General features: G+C 41.2%; 1 protein-coding gene and 1 non-coding gene across 23 annotated transcripts in view; one reads left to right on the forward strand and one right to left on the reverse strand.

Annotated features, from left to right (window-relative positions):
• The window catches only part of BPTF (bromodomain PHD finger transcription factor), a 151,889-nt gene that overhangs the window by 17,378 nt on the left and 113,850 nt on the right, over positions 1 to 20,661 (reverse strand). For 14 of the 22 annotated variants that reach the window (XM_045490710.1, XM_045490716.1, XM_045490713.1 and 11 more), the window contains 6 exons: positions 15,985 to 16,202; positions 12,901 to 13,123; positions 11,319 to 12,235; positions 9,645 to 9,727; positions 9,106 to 9,331; positions 1,832 to 2,172 (listed from right to left, as the gene is read on the reverse strand). In XM_045490710.1, coding sequence (XP_045346666.1) covers positions 1,832 to 2,172; positions 9,106 to 9,331; positions 9,645 to 9,727; positions 11,319 to 12,235; positions 12,901 to 13,123; positions 15,985 to 16,202 — 2,008 coding nt within the window. The remainder of the gene's footprint in view (positions 1 to 1,831; positions 2,173 to 9,105; positions 9,332 to 9,644; positions 9,728 to 11,318; positions 12,236 to 12,900; positions 13,124 to 15,984; positions 16,203 to 20,661) is intronic. The other 8 variants (XM_045490721.1, XM_045490727.1, XM_045490723.1 and 5 more) reach the window with 1 other exon arrangement.
• TRNAK-CUU lies at positions 3,662 to 3,734 on the forward strand. Its single transcript has one exon. It is a non-coding gene; the product is annotated as a tRNA-Lys (tRNA).

Here is a 20,661-nt window from a genome sequence, read left to right on the forward strand (position 1 = left end):
CTGACACGGTTCCACCAAAGTATTTCTTGGCGGATTCCTCTGGAGCGATGGAAGCAGTCCTCAAACTTCAAACTAACCTTCCAAACGAACGTAAAGGAATAACGTGTGGTTGTGTGGTTCATCCTACTCCCACCAATTTTTTTCTTTTGAATTAAGACTCCCCCAGGATTTTTGCTGCCACAGGTGGGGGTTGGGCCTTCCAGGTGTTTTGTATGTTGCCTTCACGAGATGGTGGGCTATGTGTTCTGGAAGTGAGCTCAGGACTTGAATTTCAAGTTTTAGGCATTCTCACTGGCTCCCCAAACCAACCTAGTTTGGTACAAGAGATTATAAAATACTCCTAAAAAACGGTAACTCATCCCAACTAGAACAGGGAGTGAATGAACCTGGTATACTGTTATTTTAATAACACCCAACTAAATATATGAAATATCCACAAAATAATGAGGCAATCTCAGTAGAAGGAGCACATACTTTCATGCAACTGAAGTATGACAAAGATGTTGGTGTGTGAAATGAATTTCTGTGATGTGAATATTTTAAATAAGCCACATTTGTCTAATTACTTAAATAAGTTCCATACAACACAGATCTTTGTGTAAAGAAAGTAAATCATGTTCTGCTTTATTCTGTAAATCATTATTATTTTGCTTAAAGGGAGGCAACTTATATTAGAACTAAGGGGGAAAGAATCAGTTAATAGGGCTCCACCTTTCACGTTATATACAATTTCCAAGAGAGACGATGAAAAGGGAAGATGCCTAAGCTGACGTGTCTAATTCACCACATAGCTAAATCTACCAACAAAACGGTGTGACCTAGAACTTGCACGTTATAATTTTAAATAGCAAGCACGAAGGCAGCTCCAATGTTGTAACTTAAAAGCTCACTGGAGAGATCACAATTTTATTCTATAAATTGGTTAGGCATCCACTTAAGGTAGATATTAAGCATTGCTACTTCTAAAGAATCATATATTTTTAGCACGATCAAACATTTTGGTCCTGCAAAAAATATCGTAGTTAATCTTGGCTTTAAAAAGCTGGCCTACGTTTAAACGCTCAAAAGGAAAGCTGGACAATGGGGTGAATGATAAGGATAACAAATGAAACTGCATTAATGGATTAGTGTTTCTAAAATCTTGTATATATATCACCAAATACAAGTCACAACGGTCAAAAAAAGCTTCCAGCTGCATGCTTGTTGTCACATTTTTGAGGGTCATTATTAAGGACTGAGTGAAAACACTCCTTGTATTTTTCTGGCTTTTGTCCCCAGTAAGAAAGTGGGAACTTTGACAAAAATAATATTAAGTTTCAGTATCCCAATACAAAAACCACAGAATTGCTTGAAATTAAACAATAAAAAACCAAAACTAGTCGAACTTGAAACCTTGTACACCATTTCATATTCAGATAGTCTCTAAGATGTGATGTTATCGTAAGGTTGTGAACAGATTCCAGAAAGGATGCTCTCAACTTTGGGCAGCGATAATAACACACCTCCTTCTCCCGACAGCATTACCGACTGGTTTGGAGTTAATCGAGAGAGAAGAGGAGAGAGCAAAACAGCAACAGAAAGCTTGTTTTTGACAGAAAAGAATATGATGAAGAACAAACATGGATCATGAACACGTAAAATACAAAAGTTTTACTCTTCTAGTGTCACGTTTAAGAACATCAGATGCAAGACCACAGAGAAAACATTATTATCCCTGCTTTCAACTACTTTCATTGACATGCCTACCAATACACTCCTTTTCTTCACAACTGGAAATTTAACAGCTAAGCTTTTAAGAAAATAAACTAAAGCTCAAAAAAGATGTACTCACTTAGATTCATCGTAAGGCGTTTTACAGATACAGTAAAGCTTTGTGTCCTTCTTAGTTTCCTTTGAGGTAGTAGAGATCATTTTCTTCTTCTTGGACTTGGAGCTCGAGTCTCTTTCCTCTTCTCGCTTCCTCTTCTGGGAAGCGGCAGGCAGCGTGGCCGTGGCCGTGGCCGTGGCCGTGGCCGTGGCCAGGGGGCCCGTGTGCTGTGGGGGAGGCGGAGGCGGGGGTGAAGGCGGAGGGGCCGGAGGCGCAGGCGGCGCTGCGGGGGAGGGAGCCGCTACCGCTGTGGCCTGCACCATGTCTTTTTCTTTCTTAATCCTCAGGTCTCTCTTGAGCTCTTCCTGTTGTCAATTAAAGACAATACAAAGCTGTCATCGAACTCACGTACATGTCGGACTCGGCCAGAGGACTCTGCGTTCCCTCTCTTCTCCCCTCCCCTCCCCTTGTTGGAGTGGCTCCACGGTCAGCCTCGTGTGAGGGGGTGTGTAATTTTAGCATCATCCTCACTACACCCTGAACCCAGTCAAAACAACGAGAAGTATAAAGCGAAGATTACAGAACAACTCGAGATCTGCCAGTATCTTCGAAGGACATCTGCAGAAAGATGATCCAGTTGCTGAAAACAACGTGCCCCGGTTATTTCTGTTGTTGCTCAGAATGGGGTTACAAGTGTCTTCACCCACTAGCTAGCTGCTTTCTTCTGGCGGCTCACCGTCTGTGTCTTTATAAAAATTTCTTTTTAACGTTTATTTATTTTTTTGAGACAGGGAGAGACAGGGCATGAATGGGGGAGGGTCAGAGAGAGGGAGACACAGAATCCGAAACGGGCTCCGGGCTCTGAGCTGTCGGCACAGAGCCTGACGCGGGGCTCGAACTCACAGACCGTGAGATCGTGACCTGAGCCGAAGTCAGACGCTCAACTGAGCCACCCAGGCGCCCCCGTCTGTGTCCTTATAAACTGAACATGATTCTTAAGATTTGGCCTGACCAGCCACAAGTTGAATGAGAGACAGATTTGTCTAATTTATTAGGCTCCTAGGTCTAGAATTTAAAAACGCAGGAAGAGCTATTTTATCAACACACACTCTGATATAAAGTAAAACCCTTACTTCTCTTCACGTGAAATACTTTACAGATACACGTGTTACCTAGTGCTACAACTTATTCTTAGAAATGATGATTATTTCTCTGGAAAAGGCCACTGGCATTGGCATCCATGAACAAACCTGCTGTAAATAAATCACTGCTATGACCAAGGTTTTTAAAAATTTGTTTATTATTTATTTTGAGATAGAGAGCACGAGCAGGGGAAGGGCAGAGAGACAGGGAGAGAGAGAATCCGAAGCAGGCTCCATGCTGTCAGCACAGAGCCTGATGTGCGGCTCGAACTTATGAACTATGAGATCATGACCTGAGCTGAAATCAAGAGTCAGATGCTTAACCGACTGTTAAGCATGGTAAGATCTTTTGAATATCACAATAAAAAAATTACAGTAATTTCTACACCCAACATGTGGCTCGAACTTATGACCCTGGGATCAAAAGTCGCATGTTCCAATGACTGAGCCAGCCAGGCGCCCTGTAAACATCACAAAAATTCTAACAGATAAACCTGAATGGTCCTGGTTTAATGAATCTTATTTTCTCTATTTAGCATCTAGATGGTCCGGTAAGTGAGAAGGTAAGCTGCATGACTACTCAGCAGCCCTTCTCAATGTAAAAAGTCTAAACCTTGAGTGTCATTTTCCTAATCAATATGATGCGTTTATAACGTAGTGAAATGGATTTTAGTAAAATCAAGATGATCAAGATGGTTTGGTGGGGTGGGGTGCCTGGCTGGCTCATTTGGTAGAGCATGAGACTCTTGATCTCAGGGTCATGAGTTCAAACCTCACATTAGGCAGAGATCACTTAAAAAACCCAAAGATGGCTGGGGCGCCTGGGTGGCGCAGTCGGTTAAGCGTCCGACTTCAGCCAGGTCACGATCTCGCGGTCCGTGAGTTCGAGCCCCGCGTCAGGCTCTGGGCTGATGGCTCAGAGCCTGGAGCCTGTTTCCGATTCTGTGTCTCCCTCTCTCTCTGCCCCTCCCCCGTTCATGCTCTGTCTCTCTCTGTCCCAAAAATAAATAAACGTTGAAAAAAAACAAAAAACAGTCTATTTAAAAAAAAAAACAAAAAAAAAACCCAAAGATGGTAAGTTGGGTATACACTCGATCCCCCCTTCAAGAACACACCAATGACAGTAAACTATAAAACAGAGAAAAATTGAAAAGATAGAGCCATGTTTGATAAAATAAATGTCTCTATGAAATGGAAACACAATACTGAACAGGGCAAAATATGCAGGCCCGGTGGACTCCAGGTTCAGAGGTAGGAGGAGGTGGCCCAACAACAACCGGTCTCTGCAGGGAGAAAGGGATTCAACATGCTGCATTGGGGGGGTGGGGGGGGGGTCACGAGAACAGGCTCCCTGCTTGATGTGGGGCTGGCTGCTCTACACTGGGCTTCCGGGGAGGAAACAGAACTCCTCTCACTTAAATGCCAAATGCAAATCAAATGAAAACATGTGATGTGAAAAAAGGCAAAGTCAGTAACTGAATCTGAATTAATTCCAAATGAAATCAATTTTATAGAACAATTTGACCAAAAACTTCATAATATGTAGGTTTGAGATGTTCAAAGAGCTAAATGAAGGTTTAATTTCTATTAAGAGATGGTAAGAAATTGCTTTATCAATAAGAGAAGCAGAGAGGGTTGGAGGAAAGATAAAAAGGTGGAACACAGGACATTTTTAGGGCAGTGGAACTATTCTGTCTGTAACTTGGGTTTGACATTACACATTTGTCAAACTCCCAGGACTGTGTAACACAAAGAGTGAAACAATGTAAACCGTGGACTTTAGTTAATAGCAATGTACTACCTGGCTCATCAAATGTAACAAATGGCCACACTGATACAAGATGTTAATAATAAATGTGTGTGTGTGTGTGTGTGTGTGTGTGTGTGTTTTGAAGGGGGGTGAGTATACAAGAACTTTCCTGCATAATTTTTCTGTAAATTTCAAACTCTAAAAAACAGTCTATTTAACAAAAAAGAGAGACAAGCAGAAATCATACAAGAATAAAGATATAAACAGGGCGCCTGGGTGGCTCAGTTGGTTAAGCATCTGACTTCAGCTCAGGTCATGACCCCATGATTCATGGGTTCGAGCCCCGCAATGAGCTCTGTGCTGGCAGCTCAGAGCCTGGAGCCTGCTTCGGATTCTGCGTCTCCCTCTCTCTCTCTGCCCCACCTCCCCTTGTGCTCTGTCTCTTTGTGTCTCTCAAAAATGAATAAACATTAAAAAAATTTTTTTAAAGTATAACAAATTTTCTTACTCATTAGATTATGTAATATACGGTTAAGAACACCATCCTGTATAATAGAGTATTTACAGAAGCGCTGTTTTTTAAATGGCTGCACACTGTAATGAGTACAGAGACATATTCTGTATGTGTTGTCTCTAGTGTGATTCTGTTTTTGTATAAATTGAGTTTACATATGGATACATTAAAAATAATGTAAGTTATATTCTAAAATTATTTAACAACAGTCATCTCTGGGGGATGCAATGACTTATAAATTTTTTAATGTTTATTTATTTTTGAGAGAGAAAAAGACAGAGTGCAAGTGGGGGAGGGACAGAGAGAGAGAGAGAGAGGGAGACACAGAATCCAAAGGAGGCTCCAGGCTCTGAGCTGTCAGCACAGAGCGCGACGCAGGGCTCGAACTCATGGATCATGAGATCATGACCGGAGCCAAAGTCGGATGCTTAACTGACTGAGCCACCCAGGTGCCCCAACTTACAGAATTTTTAAATGTTTATTTACTTTTTTTTTTTTTTTTAATTTTTTTTTTTCCAACGTTTATTTATTTTTGGGACAGAGAGAGACAGAGCATGAACGGGGGAGGGGCAGAGAGAGAGGGAGACACAGAATCGGAAACAGGCTCCAGGCTCTGAGCCATCAGCCCAGAGCCCGACGCGGGGCTCGAACTCACGGACCGCGAGATCGTGACCTGGCTGAAGTCAGACGCTTAACCGACTGCGCCACCCAGGCGCCCCTTTACTTATTTTTGAAAGAGACAGAGAGAGAGAGAGAGAGAGAGAGAGAAAACACGACGAATGGGGGAGGGGCACAGAAAGAGGGATAGAGAGTGGAGCCTGAGACAGGGTGAAACTCACGAACGGTGAGATCATAACCTGAGCCAAAATCAAGAGTTGGACACCCAACTGACTGAGCCACCCAGAATCCCTGACTTAGATTGTTTTCATTTGTTGGCCAAGCTAATTGTTTTCAAAGACATCTGACCGTACGTGTCCAATTTATTTACTTATATGTAAAGAATACAGATTATAAATCAATCCCCATTCTGTGCAGAAGATGGAGTAGGAATAGCACACGACACACATTAGATGTCAAATACCAGCTGCATGAATTGAATGGATAAGTCACATTTATATCCTATTCCGCAAGCTGAATTTTTCATTCAAACTTTTCTCGTGGAGAATTTTCCCCAAGGAATTAAACACACAAAGTACCAATTCTGCACTCACCCTTTTGTTAAAATGGCAGTCCATTGTGTGGACACCCAAATGCATTTAATCCAGTGGTTCCCAACTGAGGTACCTCTAGAGAGTATTTGAGAATGTAGGTGGAGGGGCAAGGTCATTTTTTGGGTTGAAGGTGATACTATCATTTAGTAAATGCTTTGGTTCTTACAGTGTGTAAAAAAAACTGACCTATGGAAAGGGCCTAAAGTCCTTCTGTTGAGAAATACCGATTACTATGTGGATTTCAGGATGATTCCAAACTTTTATTATTATTATCATTATTATTATTATTATTAACATTCATTATGTCCTTGCTTACATATCTTGCCTAATTGTTTCTTAGAAGAACTTCTAGAGGTGAAATTATGGATCAGAATATCCACATTTTAAAGAATTTTCATACACTGATGCAATGTTCTCTAGAAATACATATTTTCTCTAAAACGACAGACAGTCTTTTCATTTCATTCCTTGGTATTTAGGTTGACTATCTTTTTGTATATTTATTGGTGTTTGGCATTTTTTAATTTGAAAATTGTGTGTTTCACACATTATTAGAGTGTTTCTTTTTTTTAATTTCAGCTTTATTGAGGTATCCCTGATAAAACTACAAGATATATTTACAGTATACATTGCAGTGACAGGATTTCCCCTCATCTAGTTAACTAATGTTCATCTTTTTCTTTCTGTTTTTATGTTCTCCTTTTTCTTACTGGCTTAAAGAGCTCTTTAAATTTTAGAAATACTAATTGTCATAAATATCATAAAATGTTTTTCTTGTTTGCTATCTGTTTTTCAATACTGTTTATTGTCTTTTCTTTATTCCAACAAAAAATTTTTTCTTTTGTCTTCAAATCTATCTTTTTCCTTTGAAGCATTTGAGATCTGTGATGCGCGGGAGTGGTTTTCCCCACTTCAAGATTACAAAGATGACAGGCCTGTTTTCTTCTATTATTTTTGTGGTTTCCTTTTTTACATTAAAATTTTTGATCTGAAATGAATCTTTAAAAAAAAACCCTCCCTACTTAAAACTTAAAATTTACTCATTTATTTTGAGAGAGAGAGCACGCACAAGTGAGAGAGAATCAGAGAGAAAGAGAGAGGCAGAATCCCAAGCAGGCTCCACACTGACAGAATGGAGCCCAATGCAGCTCGAACTCACAAACCGTGAGATCATGATCTGAGCTGAAACCAAGTGTCAGATGCTTAACCAACTGAGTCACCCAGGGGCCCTGAAATGTATCTCACACACAAAAAAAATTTTTTAAATGTTTATTTATTTTTGAGAGAGAGAGAGAGAGAGAGACAGAGAATGAGAAGGGGAGGGGCAGAGAGGAAGGGAGACACAGAATCTGAAGCAGGCTCCAGGCTCTGAGCTCTTGGCACAGAGCCCGATGTGGGGCTCAAACCCATGCACTGTAAGATCATGACCTGAGCCGAAGTTGGACGCTTCACCGACTGAGCCACCCAGGTGCCCCTGCTATGAAATGTACCTTAATTTAAGGTGAGAGGGAATATTTGCTACTAAGAATTGGCTTTTGTTTATTGCCCTTTGACAACGGTTGTAGTCTCGACATTTATCTAGTGAGTGACTACCTCACTGAATCCTCTCATAAAATTTAGGGTGGGGCTGTTGATATAATATTATACATTATGATATTATATATACAATATAATATTGTATCATATACAATAAACATTTTACCTTCTTTTTTTTGACTTAATACACTATCTAGAAATTTCAGGAGGTAATAAATAATAATGTTGGTTTTCGGCACTGTCATCTGGTTTTTGACTTTAGTGAGAAGGTCTCTTAATGTCTCAGAGTTGTGGAACCATTGGTTGCTGGGCTGATCAATTTAAAAAAAAAATACTTCTCATCTTTTTAAAATATACAAGGCACATTTAGGTATGCTTTAGATAGCCTACTTCTAAGAAGCTGTTCAAATATGCATGAATAGATGTTTTCTTTCATTTTTAAATAACCCCCCCAAGCAAGCAGAGGGTTAGCAATGCCTACAGGATCAGTTACAAGACAAGAAAATACGGGGTCTTATTTAATGGGTGCTCTTCTTCTTCTCCTTTTTTTTTTTTTTTAAGTTTATTTATTTATTTATTTTGAGAGAGAGAGAGAGAGAGAGAGAGAGAGAGAGAGAATCCCAAACAGGTTCCACACTATCAGCGCAGAGCCCAATGTGGGGCTTGAACCCATGAACCATGGGATCACGACCCGAGCCAAAACCCATTGTTGGATGCTTAACTGACTAAGCCACCCAGATGCCGCTTATTTAATGGGCACTCTTTATTTTTCATTCTTCCGACATTGTTTTATAGTTCTTGGTCTACCTTTCTCATGAAACTTGGCTTCTGGTAACTTTTGGCGAGACTATGTCATAGAGAATAAATGCTATCCCCAAGAAGGTGCTCAAAATGTTTTTCTTTTAATCAATAGACTGACCTCTCTTAGAGTGGTTACTTGAGCGATTACTAGATGCCTTCAGATATAAAAGCTCTGTCGTGTTTGAAAAGACATGTGTCCCACTGCTTTTAGTTTATGCACAAAGATGTTAAGTTCTAGAAACTAGCTGAAATGTAAAGCGTAACCAAAGAGGCAAGGGAAAAAAAAAAAGAATATAATGACATGCTAAACACTGGCCATGGAAGGAAAGGAAATCCCTTCTTACCTGCACTTGAATTTGTAGGTCTTTGTCCAGGAGCGCTCTCTTTTTTAGTATTTCCGCTTTGAGTTGTTCTTTGTGTTTGAAGAGCAGCGCGGAGAGCTTGGTGGCATTCTGCTTGCTACGTTTCTGTTCCACACTCTCTTCGCGCTTCCGTTTTTTTGCTGCCTGTTTTTCTTCTTTATCTATCTTATCCAAAATATACTTCATCACCTGGTTACAGACAATCATTCTGGAGAGAAATACACAATCCATGTAATGCTGGGCATGTCATTCTGAAAAGCTCAAGACATCATTTTTCTATGTCTCTACGGCTGATACACAAACTTTCTGTGACCGGAAAGCTTCAAAGAGTGATTCAGACCAGTTACGAGCACCCAGTATTGCCAAGCATCCACGTTTAATGAACTTCAGGCAAGTGAAAAAACCAAAACAAACCAACAAAAAAACTTAAACTCAGATGTCCTGTCCGTGTACATGCTAAAGAGGAAAGGCCGACGTACAATGAGACCCTGTGTTGCTGGGTTATAAACATGTCTTCCTACCTTTGATTCTCTTCTCTTTCAGCTGGAGTCATGGTCTTTTTCTGCTTTAAATGTTCTATTACAGCATTATGCTTCATCACCACCTTCAGGACAGAACAAAATCCCAAAGTGCATATTTTATAATGACTACATGTTGGTATACAGATTAACAGCAGAAATCTGAGCACATGTATGTTTTCCAAAGAAAACTGTAAGAGTTTTACGTCAGAACATAAACAGAATTAGAGCTGCAATATGGCCTGAGTGCTTACCGTGTACTGGGCACTGTGCTACGTAAGCACCTGACATTACCTCAATTATTCCTCCTAACAACACCGAAAGGGATAATCTTATAAATGAGATTCTGAGGCACGAAAAAATTAACTCACTTGTTTGACACGAAAAAAGGAATAGAAGCTGTAATTTTAACCCAGCTATCACTCTGCAACAGCCATTTTTGTTAACATTATGCTCTCTTCCTAGGTATTAATTTCCCCTCCCCGTCCCACTTTGCACAGAGATTAGGATAAAGACAGATATTGTAGTAATTCTAAGTTTACAGACTACACGGTACTAAAAGCTGGGTAATAATGCATTTGAACATACATAGGACATCGATTTGTAAGAATATTACCACACGCCTTTAAAATCCCTTTGTTGTTTAAAAAGTACTTCTAACGACGTTGCATTAGAATCATCAAACGTGCTAGGAGACAAGATCTCAATGAATCCAACCACTGCAAAGGAATGTCGCTCATACGGAGTGACAGAGATGCTGACTGCTGCTACAATGGCAATCATGTTCCAAATATCCGTGTACCAAATCAACGTGTTGTACACCTTAAATTTATACACTGCTGTATGTCAAACATATCCCAATAAAAAATAAAATGCAAAGTGTTTCTATACACATGACCTCATTTAATCGTTACAATAATCTCACGTGGCTGTCAAGAGAGGGAGTATTAACGAGGATACGGAGCTCAGGGCAGAGAGGACAGTGTCGTGGACTGTGAATGGGAGACCCAGGAACTGAACGCAGGTCTCATGACTTGGGAACACTGGAAATCCACACTCAACCTCCTGACTAATGCTGAGTGGTGCACGCTGCTGACGCAAAGAAAGCTTCCCTCAGCAATGCTTCAGGATCTCGTACATGTGACTTCATTTTAAGTAGAGTAATTCCAACTCCTCTAAATTGCCTTACTTCACTAAGACGCTATTGTAGGATGCCACTTTTTATTTGAGCTATGGGATAGAAGAATCTCCACCTCTAACAAAGGTGTGGGTAGAAACGCAAATGAGTTTCAATCGTCTGTAATGTGTCCCTCACGCAAACTAAGGAGTGACAACTGCAAATAACTTCAGAGCGCTTCTGATGCCTGAGCGGCTGTAAGCTTAGTTGACCTTCAAGTCCTATATCAATGGTGCGGAAACTCCTAACTCCATCCTTCCCATCTTAGTTCTCCCCCAGTACAGGCAGTTTTTCTAATAAGCACTGATTGTCACATCCAAGAAGAGTTCCAAGCCATGGCAGTCATTCAGTATTTTTTCGTCAATCCAGTGCTGCTTTCTAAATAGAACCGTCAATGACTTTTGTCTCCTGTAGGAAACCTGATACAACCAACACTAGGTCTACTGCACAGCACAATCATTCAAGCTACTGAACATGCTGCTTTTACTTAATAACTTTACCTGTTTCTGAATGATTTCACTTTGATTAGAAGCTTGGAGAGTGTGTTCCCGCTTAATTTCTATCTGTTGCTGCTTCTTCTTTTGCTGCTGATCCCTGAGTTGCTGAACCCTTTGCAACTGCTCTTGCACACTGGCTGCCTGCACTGTAACCACATTCTGAATGTGGTGAGTCTGCACAGGACTGCTTTGCTGAATTTGAATAGGTAACTGGAGTTTGATTTGCTGGGGCACACCACCTTGCTGAGCCTGTATCTGAGCCACAACCTGCGACTGGATCTGAGAGAGAACCTGGACTTGTTGTTGCAGCTGGGGCACAGCAATGACTTGGGGCTGCGGCTGCTGTATCTGTAGCTGAGGACGGGATGGGGATGAAACAGTAACTTGGTTTAACGTCTGTCCTGATGAAAGAGTTTGAGTTGGAGACTGTACCTGGGGTTGTGATTGTGGCTGGCCCTGGGAAGGTGTCTGAAGAGATGTATGTGGTTGAATTGGAATCGGTTGTGAGGTTGTAGTCTGAACCTGGGATTGCTGTCCGGGAGACACTTGGGATGGAGTCGATGGACGTATTCGAGTCTGTGGTGGACTTTGGACGCGAGCAGGAGACTGTCCTTGGACATTACTTTGAGGCTGACACTGTACTGCGACTTGGGGTTTGGATGACTGTGCTTGGGCGGGTTGTGCTTCAGAAGGGACATGGGATGCAACAGTTGTTGGGGTCTGAGCTTCAGGCTGAGTCTGCACTTCAGGCTGAGCTGGGGACGGGGGCTGGGTTTGGGGCTGGGGCTGAGCTGAAGGCTGAGCAGTCTGTGGCTGGGCTTCTGGAGGACTCACACTTGATGACTGAGCTGGTGGCAAGGTTTTGGCTTGTGGCACCTGTGTCGGGGGTGATAATTTACTCTGTCTTTGTTCACCTGTACCTGTGAAAAAGAAAGACCAAATGTTTCTATGACTCTACAACACAGAACCTTGGTGAAAGAAGAATCTGCAGGGGATTTCCTAAAGGTGCGAATTCTGAATTTCAGTATAGAAGACTGACACCTTAGACATTCCACAGACACATTTGAGTTAGGACTCTCCTAACCGGGGAGCCAGGCCCTGTCTCTAGAAATCAGCCAGGACTTCTGGGACAGGCTGACGTTACACCCTCATTGTTTTCCTGGGGAGTGGTGAGGGCAGCCGGCAGTGGGAGGCTAACACAGTGGTCGGGACCTGCAGCTACGTGTAGGCCATGAGCTGGATACATCAACCTTCCCCGACATTACCTGCGTAATCCATTGGTGCCCCCGAGGCACCATGACTCCAGTGGTGCCCACAAGGCTGGGCAAGAAGCAAGTGTGGGCACAGTTACCATGATACCCACTGTTTTTGACCCCCCGCCCCAATTTTCTGTATTTTTTATGGGGTGATGGAGGTGACAGGGAACCTGTAGGAACAAGAGATGTTGTGAGGTTGACCGGACAGCTCTTAAGCTCACTGGCTTCAGGCATATCTTCCCAAAGATAAACACTGGGCCTCCTTTCCCTCTATCAGCCCAGCAACTTGTGCAACGACAAGCGGCACTTCTGATAACCCCAAGTTCTACCTGCTGCCGTAGTGGAAACGGTGGTGGTGGTGCTGCTGGCTGCTGTGGCTGTTGTGGCCAAAGGTGTGAAGAGGAACCGCTGGACAGTACCGTTTGGCATGGCAGCTTGCATCAGCTGCTGTCCTGGGCCCGGGAGTATAGTCACCCCTTGAGGTATCAACTGCAACTGTCCAGTCGTTTGACCTTGTCCTTGAATTACTACTGTCAAACCTTGATTGCCGCCCTATGGAAAACAAAGGACAACGGGTAAACAGTGTTCAAAGCATCAATCTTTAAGTATACCATTTTTACGTTGGAAAGATCCTTTTAACGTAATGAAACTACGTATCTGAAGGTCTAGAGAATGGCATCAAAAGGAATTCAGATAAGTTAAAGTAAGAATATTTATTTGGAAAGACTGATGTTGTTTAATGGAGAAAATATGAACTAATGGCCCAGAGTTCCAGTCCAAGCTATCCAAATGGACAGCCAGGTATCTGTCTACAAGTAACACTACTCCTCCAGATCTAAATTTCCCTACTATCTACAAAATAAGGGCACTGAAGTGAATGACTAATGTCTCCACAAAATTCTGATTTTAAACCATCTTATATTCGTATTATTTTGTAATTTTCAAAGCATCTTTCTATATACTGTCTCGCTGGATTCTCACAATGGACTTGTGACTTCGTGGAGTAGGGAGAGAAAATATTACTATAATCTTATCACCAATTAAGAAACTCAAGGTTAGAAAGTTCAAGTCACTTGCCCAAAGGTAGAGATGAACTTAAAGGTGAGAAAAAATGAGGAACCCAGGTCTCCTGGTTTCACTTTTTCAGTATGGACCAGATTACCTATGGTGTGTGTCTGTGTGCACTGAAGGAGAAAAAGCTTAGGATTTCGACAAGTCATGGGTCGCTGGGCATAGGGTCGCTAATGCCCAGGTAGTTACCAAAATGGGGACCAGGAACTAAGAACTCTGTATGTACTGCCACTTCTGTCCAGGACCTGTTAATCCAGGAAAATTAACTACTAGGGACACGGCGGAGAGTTAGAAATCAAAGTAAAACAACCCACCCCAAATTCTCAACAGCCTAGGCTGACGCCACCAAGTTCATATACTAATGCACATATACTTTACTCATGAGTCCCTCGTTTACTCTTGCACATTCAAAAATGCATGAAACACCAAGTATAGTTTAAAAAATAATTATAAAGTAAACATCTATAAAATCAGCACTCAGGTCATCGTCGCCAGTATCCAAGAAGTCCCTGATGAGATCTGCTCCGATCAGCGTTCCCTTCCTTTCCTCTGGAGGGAACCACTGTTCTCACTGTTACGGTATCATCACACTTCTTCATAGTGCGACTGCTTAAGTACAGACCTTTCTGGGGTTACAGGTTCACAACTTCAAGAATGCCATCCATGAAAAACACGATGGGAATGAAGCTTCTCTCGACGGACAATGCAGCAGCCCTGTATCCCTATACAGCACAGCTGGTTTTGCCCGTTTCTGAATTTTGTGCAAATGGAATCATAATGTAAGTTTCATACTTGCTCCCTCAGCTCAACAATGTGGTTCTGTGTGGCCACGGTTTTTCATTTTCATTACCGTAGGACTACAACACAATTTATCGAACTGACAGTAGACAGACTTTTGGGCTGTTGTTACTTTTCTACTCTGGTGAACCATGCTGCTATGAAGACTCATGTTCATTATCCTGGTGCTCACGTGAACAAGAACTTCGTTAGGGAATATAGGAGAACTCCTGGACCAGAGGTATGCATATCCTCAACTTTGCCAGGTCACGCCTGGAGTCGTCCAAACGGCTAAACCAATTTATACTACCGCGGTTGCACATGGAAGTGTATTTTGTTTCACGTCTTTGCCAGCTCTTCATCTTGACCAACATTTCAATTTATACCAACCTCTTACGTACACGGTTCTCATATCCATTTCCCTCGTTACCAATGGAGTTCAGTAGTTTTTTGATTTTGGATATTTAGATTTCTTCTCTCCTCGTCAAGTTTGTATGCCCCAACTTTTTTTTTTTTTTACTGAGCTTTGCTCTTTTGCCTTATTTTTAGTAATTCTTCATGTGTTTTGGATAACAGTCTGTTTGTGTTACTTTTTATAATGTCTGATGAACTGAAGTTCTTATTTTTAATGGAGTTGAATTTATAAATCTTTTCCTTTATGGTTAGTGTTTTTTGTGTGTAAGTAAGAAAGCCTTTCTTTCCTATCCTAAGGTTATGAAGGTGTTCTTCTCTCGAATCTTCTGAAAGTATTATACTCTTACCTTTCACAGGTAGGACTTTTATCCTCCTGGAAAGGAGTTTGGAAGTGAGGTAGTGGCCCAGTTTCACAGTTTTCCGTATAAATTCAATTGTCCCAGCACCATTTACTGGAAAGTCTGTTCCTTTCTCAATGGCTTGTAATGACATCTCTACCATGGAACAAGTGTTCACATAGGCATGGGCCACTTTTTGCATTCTCTGCTGCGCTATTCATCTATCTGTCCTAGTTGTCTGCACCTTTCTGTACTAATGTGTGAGGCATTATCATAAATATTTTGATATCAGGTCATCATACAGGGCAAAGCCTCCTGTTCGTCAACAGTTTTATAACTATTCCTTCTCCTTTGCAGTTCCATTTTAAATTTTTAAAAAATCAGCCTGTCAGTTTCCATAAGAAAATCTCCTTGATTTTTAAAGGAACTGCATTCAACCTACTGATTACTACTACAAGAACTGAGAACAGTTGAATCTTGCAAGGAAGCAGCTGATGTACTCAAGTCTTATTTTTCCAATGGAAATTGGTCAACTAATAATGTTTTGGTACTTAAGAGGATTATCCATCTGGCTGTTTTAGCTCACAGTCTAAGGGCTCTAGATGACTGAAACTGATTATATCTCGCCTTTAAGAAGTATTTTTGACTCTACAAAGCAGCCATTTCTTTAAAAAGTACATTTTAATCTTTTGAGAATAAGTACCTGTTTTTAAACTTACTGCAAGAATAAAACGGATCACCTCTAGAGTTAACTAAGTGGAATTACAAATGAAAACTGGAAAAAGAGAGTTACCATGAAATGCCATTACTTACGTGGCCCTGTGTTAACTGAGTGAGTTGAGCCATGGTGAGCTTCACCTGTCCCTGTTGGGGACGAGGGGCCGGGGAGGGTGAAGGCTGCAGATTTGCACTGGATGTCCCCGAAGTTAATCCTTTCTGTCCCGGTGCTGAGGAAACTGCATTAGGGGTAGAGATCGCGGTGGAAACGGGTTGCCCTCTAATGATCTGGGTCACCACTTGCTGAGGGGCACCTACACAAACAGCAAAACGTTATGAATGCTTATATGCCCCCAGGCAGTCAACGCGTCAGGTGAAGGCACTCTTCTCAGTTTTTGAAAAGACTTATGTGATGCTGTCAGCCCAAGGATGTGCTCAGACATATATCCACGCCCACAGTCCCACCTGGTTGCCAGTGAAGCTACTCTCGCTCAGTTCACACAGCCATTCCCCAGTTCCTGCTATCTGCAGGAGACTGAAAAACCAATATTCTTCCTGGGAGGCCAAAGCTAAAATGACAAGAGGGAAGACTGAAGGAAGAAATATATATCTAATAAGCCATTTTATAAGGCTGCCTTTCCTGAGGAATATTTAAAATAAGATGACAATCTAATATAGGGTGACTTCATATGACTTTTAAACATAACAGGACTATTCTGAACCAACCACGTTTATGAACGAGCTCTTCCTACAGCTTTTCACCAGTTTGGGAGAACCACGGGGTCAAGATCACTATATCCTTAATATTAGGGCAAAACATTCAAAGAATGCATCCATAGTTCATTGCTTAATAAACATCTACTGGATGAATGAATTTTAATTAGGATGGCTCAACAGTCTTCTAAAAACTTTAATTCTCATTTAACTTGCTGAAACTGGAGGAAAAGACAGGTGGAATCCGCTGCCCCCTGCCGTGGAACAGCTGCTAAGAGTAATGATCTGGCAGCTAATTTTATATTCATAATGTCCTAATTCATTATTAATTAGTGAATCACATCACATTTATGATGTTTTACATTCACTTTCTGTCTTTCGTTCCATAGGTGAATACACAGGTATTTCTGTATGTATTTCTTTTAATGAATGGTGTTTAATATTCTTGCCTATGTATAACATTGAATGTCTTCTGTTATTCAAAATACCTTCCCCTTTATCTTTTAATAAATAATGCTACGGTAAAATCCCTGTTCCTAAATTTTTATGCACTTCTAGTTCTTTCCTTAAAATAAACTCCTCTCAGTATTACTGCGTTTCTAGTAGGAACACAGTACCAAACGGAATTTTAGATAGGTTATCCCAACTCACACTCTCACCATTACTGAGATTCTATTTCACTGGACCCCTGGCAACCCTATGTACTATCAGTAAAGTACAATATTCCAGCAACCAGAAATGGTCTGATAGTATCATGGTATCTGAATTTCTTCAATTACCATAGAGGGTCAGCATTTAAATCCCTGTCAAGTCATGATGCCTCATTTGTGAGCTCTCTCTCCACACTCCTTCTCATTTCTCTACGTTGCCTACTTATTTATAGTTGTTTTTAGAGATTAAAGATATAAATTATAACTATATATTTTTCCTACTTTAAAAAAAATTTTTTTAATGTTTGTTTATTTTGAGAGAGTGAGAGTGGGCAAGCAGGGGAGGGGCAGAGAGAGAGAGGGAGACACAGAATCCGAAGCTGGCTCCAGGCTCTGAGCCAACAGCACAGAGCCCGACGCAGGGCTCGAACCCACGAACCGTGAGATCATGACCTGAGCCGAAGTTGGATGCTTAACCGACTGAGCCACCCCAGTACCCCTATTTTTCCTACTTTGCATTCTGCCTTTGTTTCTTTTTAACAAAGTTGTGTGTGTCTGTTTTCTTTATTGTAGCTTTAATTATTGCTTTTAAAATTTTCCTGCATTCTCTAATCAGATCTATCCTCCCAAGTAAGTGCTTAGTTACGATATGTGTTGGCAGATGTCTAGCCAGCCCCCTCCCCCACAAAAATATAAACTGATTATTCTAGGATCATTTACTGTAAGTACTGTCTTTCTTTCTTGATTCAAAATGACAATTTTATCACACTGCAAATTCTCACATATAATGCCTCTTTAAGTGAGTCTATCGGTTTAGTTTCCTTTGGTGACCAGTGCTGATCCTGGTCGTGTATCATATGTTCTAACAACCAGCAGCATATGTTTTCCATCATTACGCTTTCTTCTAAAACTTTTCTCCGTTATTCTCTCCCATTTATTAACATGAACCAAAAAACAAAGTACATCATGTGAAGTCAAGTGCTTTAATTTGAGAACTTCTGGACCCCACATTATGTCCCTGTACTGCAGTTTGAGGAACAATGCATGAAAAATTACTTTACTTGATTCCCCTGGTACTGATATGATGTTATCATAAACACAAATGGATTAAAGGGTTGGTAACGATCATACAATGGTCATTCAGATGATCCCCAACATGTACATGGTTGGTTTGTTCTTAATACGAAATTTACTGTCAAATTGGTTTCCCATAAAACACCCAGTGCTCATCCCAACAGGTGCCCTCCTCAATGCCCATCACCCACTTTCCCCTCCCTCCCACCCCTCATCAACCCAACATGTACATGTTAATTTGTTTTGAGATAATCACCAAAATGCAAATTCAAATATTAAAAAAAATTGTTCTGGGGCGCCTGGGTGGCTCAGTCGGTTAAGCATCCGACTTCAGCCCAGGTCATGATACCACGCTTCGGGAGTTTGAGCCCTATGTTGGGCTCTGTGCTGACAACTCTGAGCCGGGACCCTGTTTCGGATTCTGTGTGTCTCTCTCTCTGCCCCTCCCCTGCTTGTACTCTGTCTCTCTGTCTCCCAAAAATAAATAAACATTTTTTTTTTTTTTTTTTTTTAAATTGTATTACATCCGGGGAGTCTGTGGATTCCATTTTGGGAAAGGCTAGTGTGGTGGGAGGAACAGGATAAGCCGATCGATTGGACCACAATCAGACGTACGCTACACACATCCACCCCTCCTCCACCTCTCTGGCCACGACTCCTAGAATTCCTCCTCGTCTCCACTGGGCCTCACCAGACCCACTGGCCATCTGGCTTTTCCTTGACACACAAGACACACTCATGTGTAATTATGGATTTACGGACTCACATATGCAAGTCAAACACATAACTGAAGCTACAGAAGGCAAAAGGGAACAAAAGGCAAAAGGGAACAAAAGGCTCTGTACATCTTGTGATCACCCAATTTTTTGTTTTGGAAGTTTCTTATCATTTGTCATCTATAATTCTTTTTCTCCTTTACATTACTTTTACTGTTCCCTTTAGTTACCTGACAGCTAGTTTTGAACAATAACAGATACTGAATTTTACCAATTGTTGCTGCAGCATTAAGTGAAATAATGAATCATACTTTCTTTTCTGGGGTAAGTCCTATTTAGGCTTTAGAAAATTGACTTTAAAAAAAACAAAACAAGGGCACGTGGGTGGCTCAGTTGGTTAAGCATCTCTCGATTTCAGCTCAGGTCATGACCTCACAGTTTCTGAGTTCAAGCCCCACATTGGGCTCTACACTGGCAATGCGGGGCATGCTTGGGACTCTCTCTCCCTCCGTCTCCACCCCACCCAAATAAATAAATAAAATTTAAAAACAAAAACAAAACAGTACTTTTTATTTCATTTTAGAACTGTGCTAAAATTACAAACTGAACGGAAAAGATTTAATCTTTTCTGCCCCCTATTCCCTGTAACTACTTCTTAATAAGAAATTCCTTCCTAATCACTTCAAAGAATTTTACCATAAAACCAGGGTCTAGAATTCTTTTTTGTAGGAAATCCTCTAGCAACTTTGCAGATTTCTTTCCTTGAGATGAGTCATCGAGACTTGAAATTTATAAGCCTAGTATACACTTCTGCTTCATTATTCAAACATATTTAGTTCCTGAATATGGATAGTGAAAATTCTCCAAGGTCTTTGTTTTTTTTTTTAAGTTTATTTAGTGTGAGAGAGAAAGAGACAGCACGAGTAGGGGAGGAGCACAGAGAGAGGGAGAGAATTTCAAGCAGTCTTTGTGCTGTCAGCACAGAGCCCAATATGTGGGCTTAAACCCACAGACCAGGAGATCATGACCTGAGCTGAAATCAAGAGTCAGATGCTTAACCGACTGAGCCACCCAGGTACCCCTCTCCAAAGTCTTATTAGAAGAATAATTCTACTTGATTAAAAAAAGTTCATTCTATTTTTATAGCACTTTTTCTCATTCCTAATTCTGTAAACCAGCATTTTGTTCCCCTTTCTCAAGATTAGACTTGCAAAAGAATGGTTTATTTTAATAACATGTGCCCTTTTCCATTTTCTTTTCTTCTTCTTCTTTCTTTAAAAATTTTATTAATCTTGGGGCGCCTGGGTGGCGCAGTCGGTTAAGCGTCCGACTTCAGCCAGGTCACGATCTTGCAGTCCATGAGTTCGAGCCCCGCGTCGGGCTCTGGGCTGATGGCTCAGAGCCTGGAGCCTGTTTCCGATTCTGTGTCTCCCTCTCTCTCTGCCCCTCCCCCGTTCATGCTCTGTCTCTCTCTGTCCCAAAAAAATAAATAAAACTTTGAAAAAAAAAAAATTAAAAAAAAAAAAAATTTTATTAATCTCTACACCCAAAGTGGGACTTGAACTCACAAACCCCAGGTCAAGAGTCGCATGCTCTACGAAATGAGCCAGCCAGGCACC

This window comes from Leopardus geoffroyi, chromosome E1 (assembly GCF_018350155.1).
Source record: "Leopardus geoffroyi isolate Oge1 chromosome E1, O.geoffroyi_Oge1_pat1.0, whole genome shotgun sequence".
NCBI lineage: Eukaryota > Metazoa > Chordata > Mammalia > Carnivora > Felidae > Leopardus > Leopardus geoffroyi.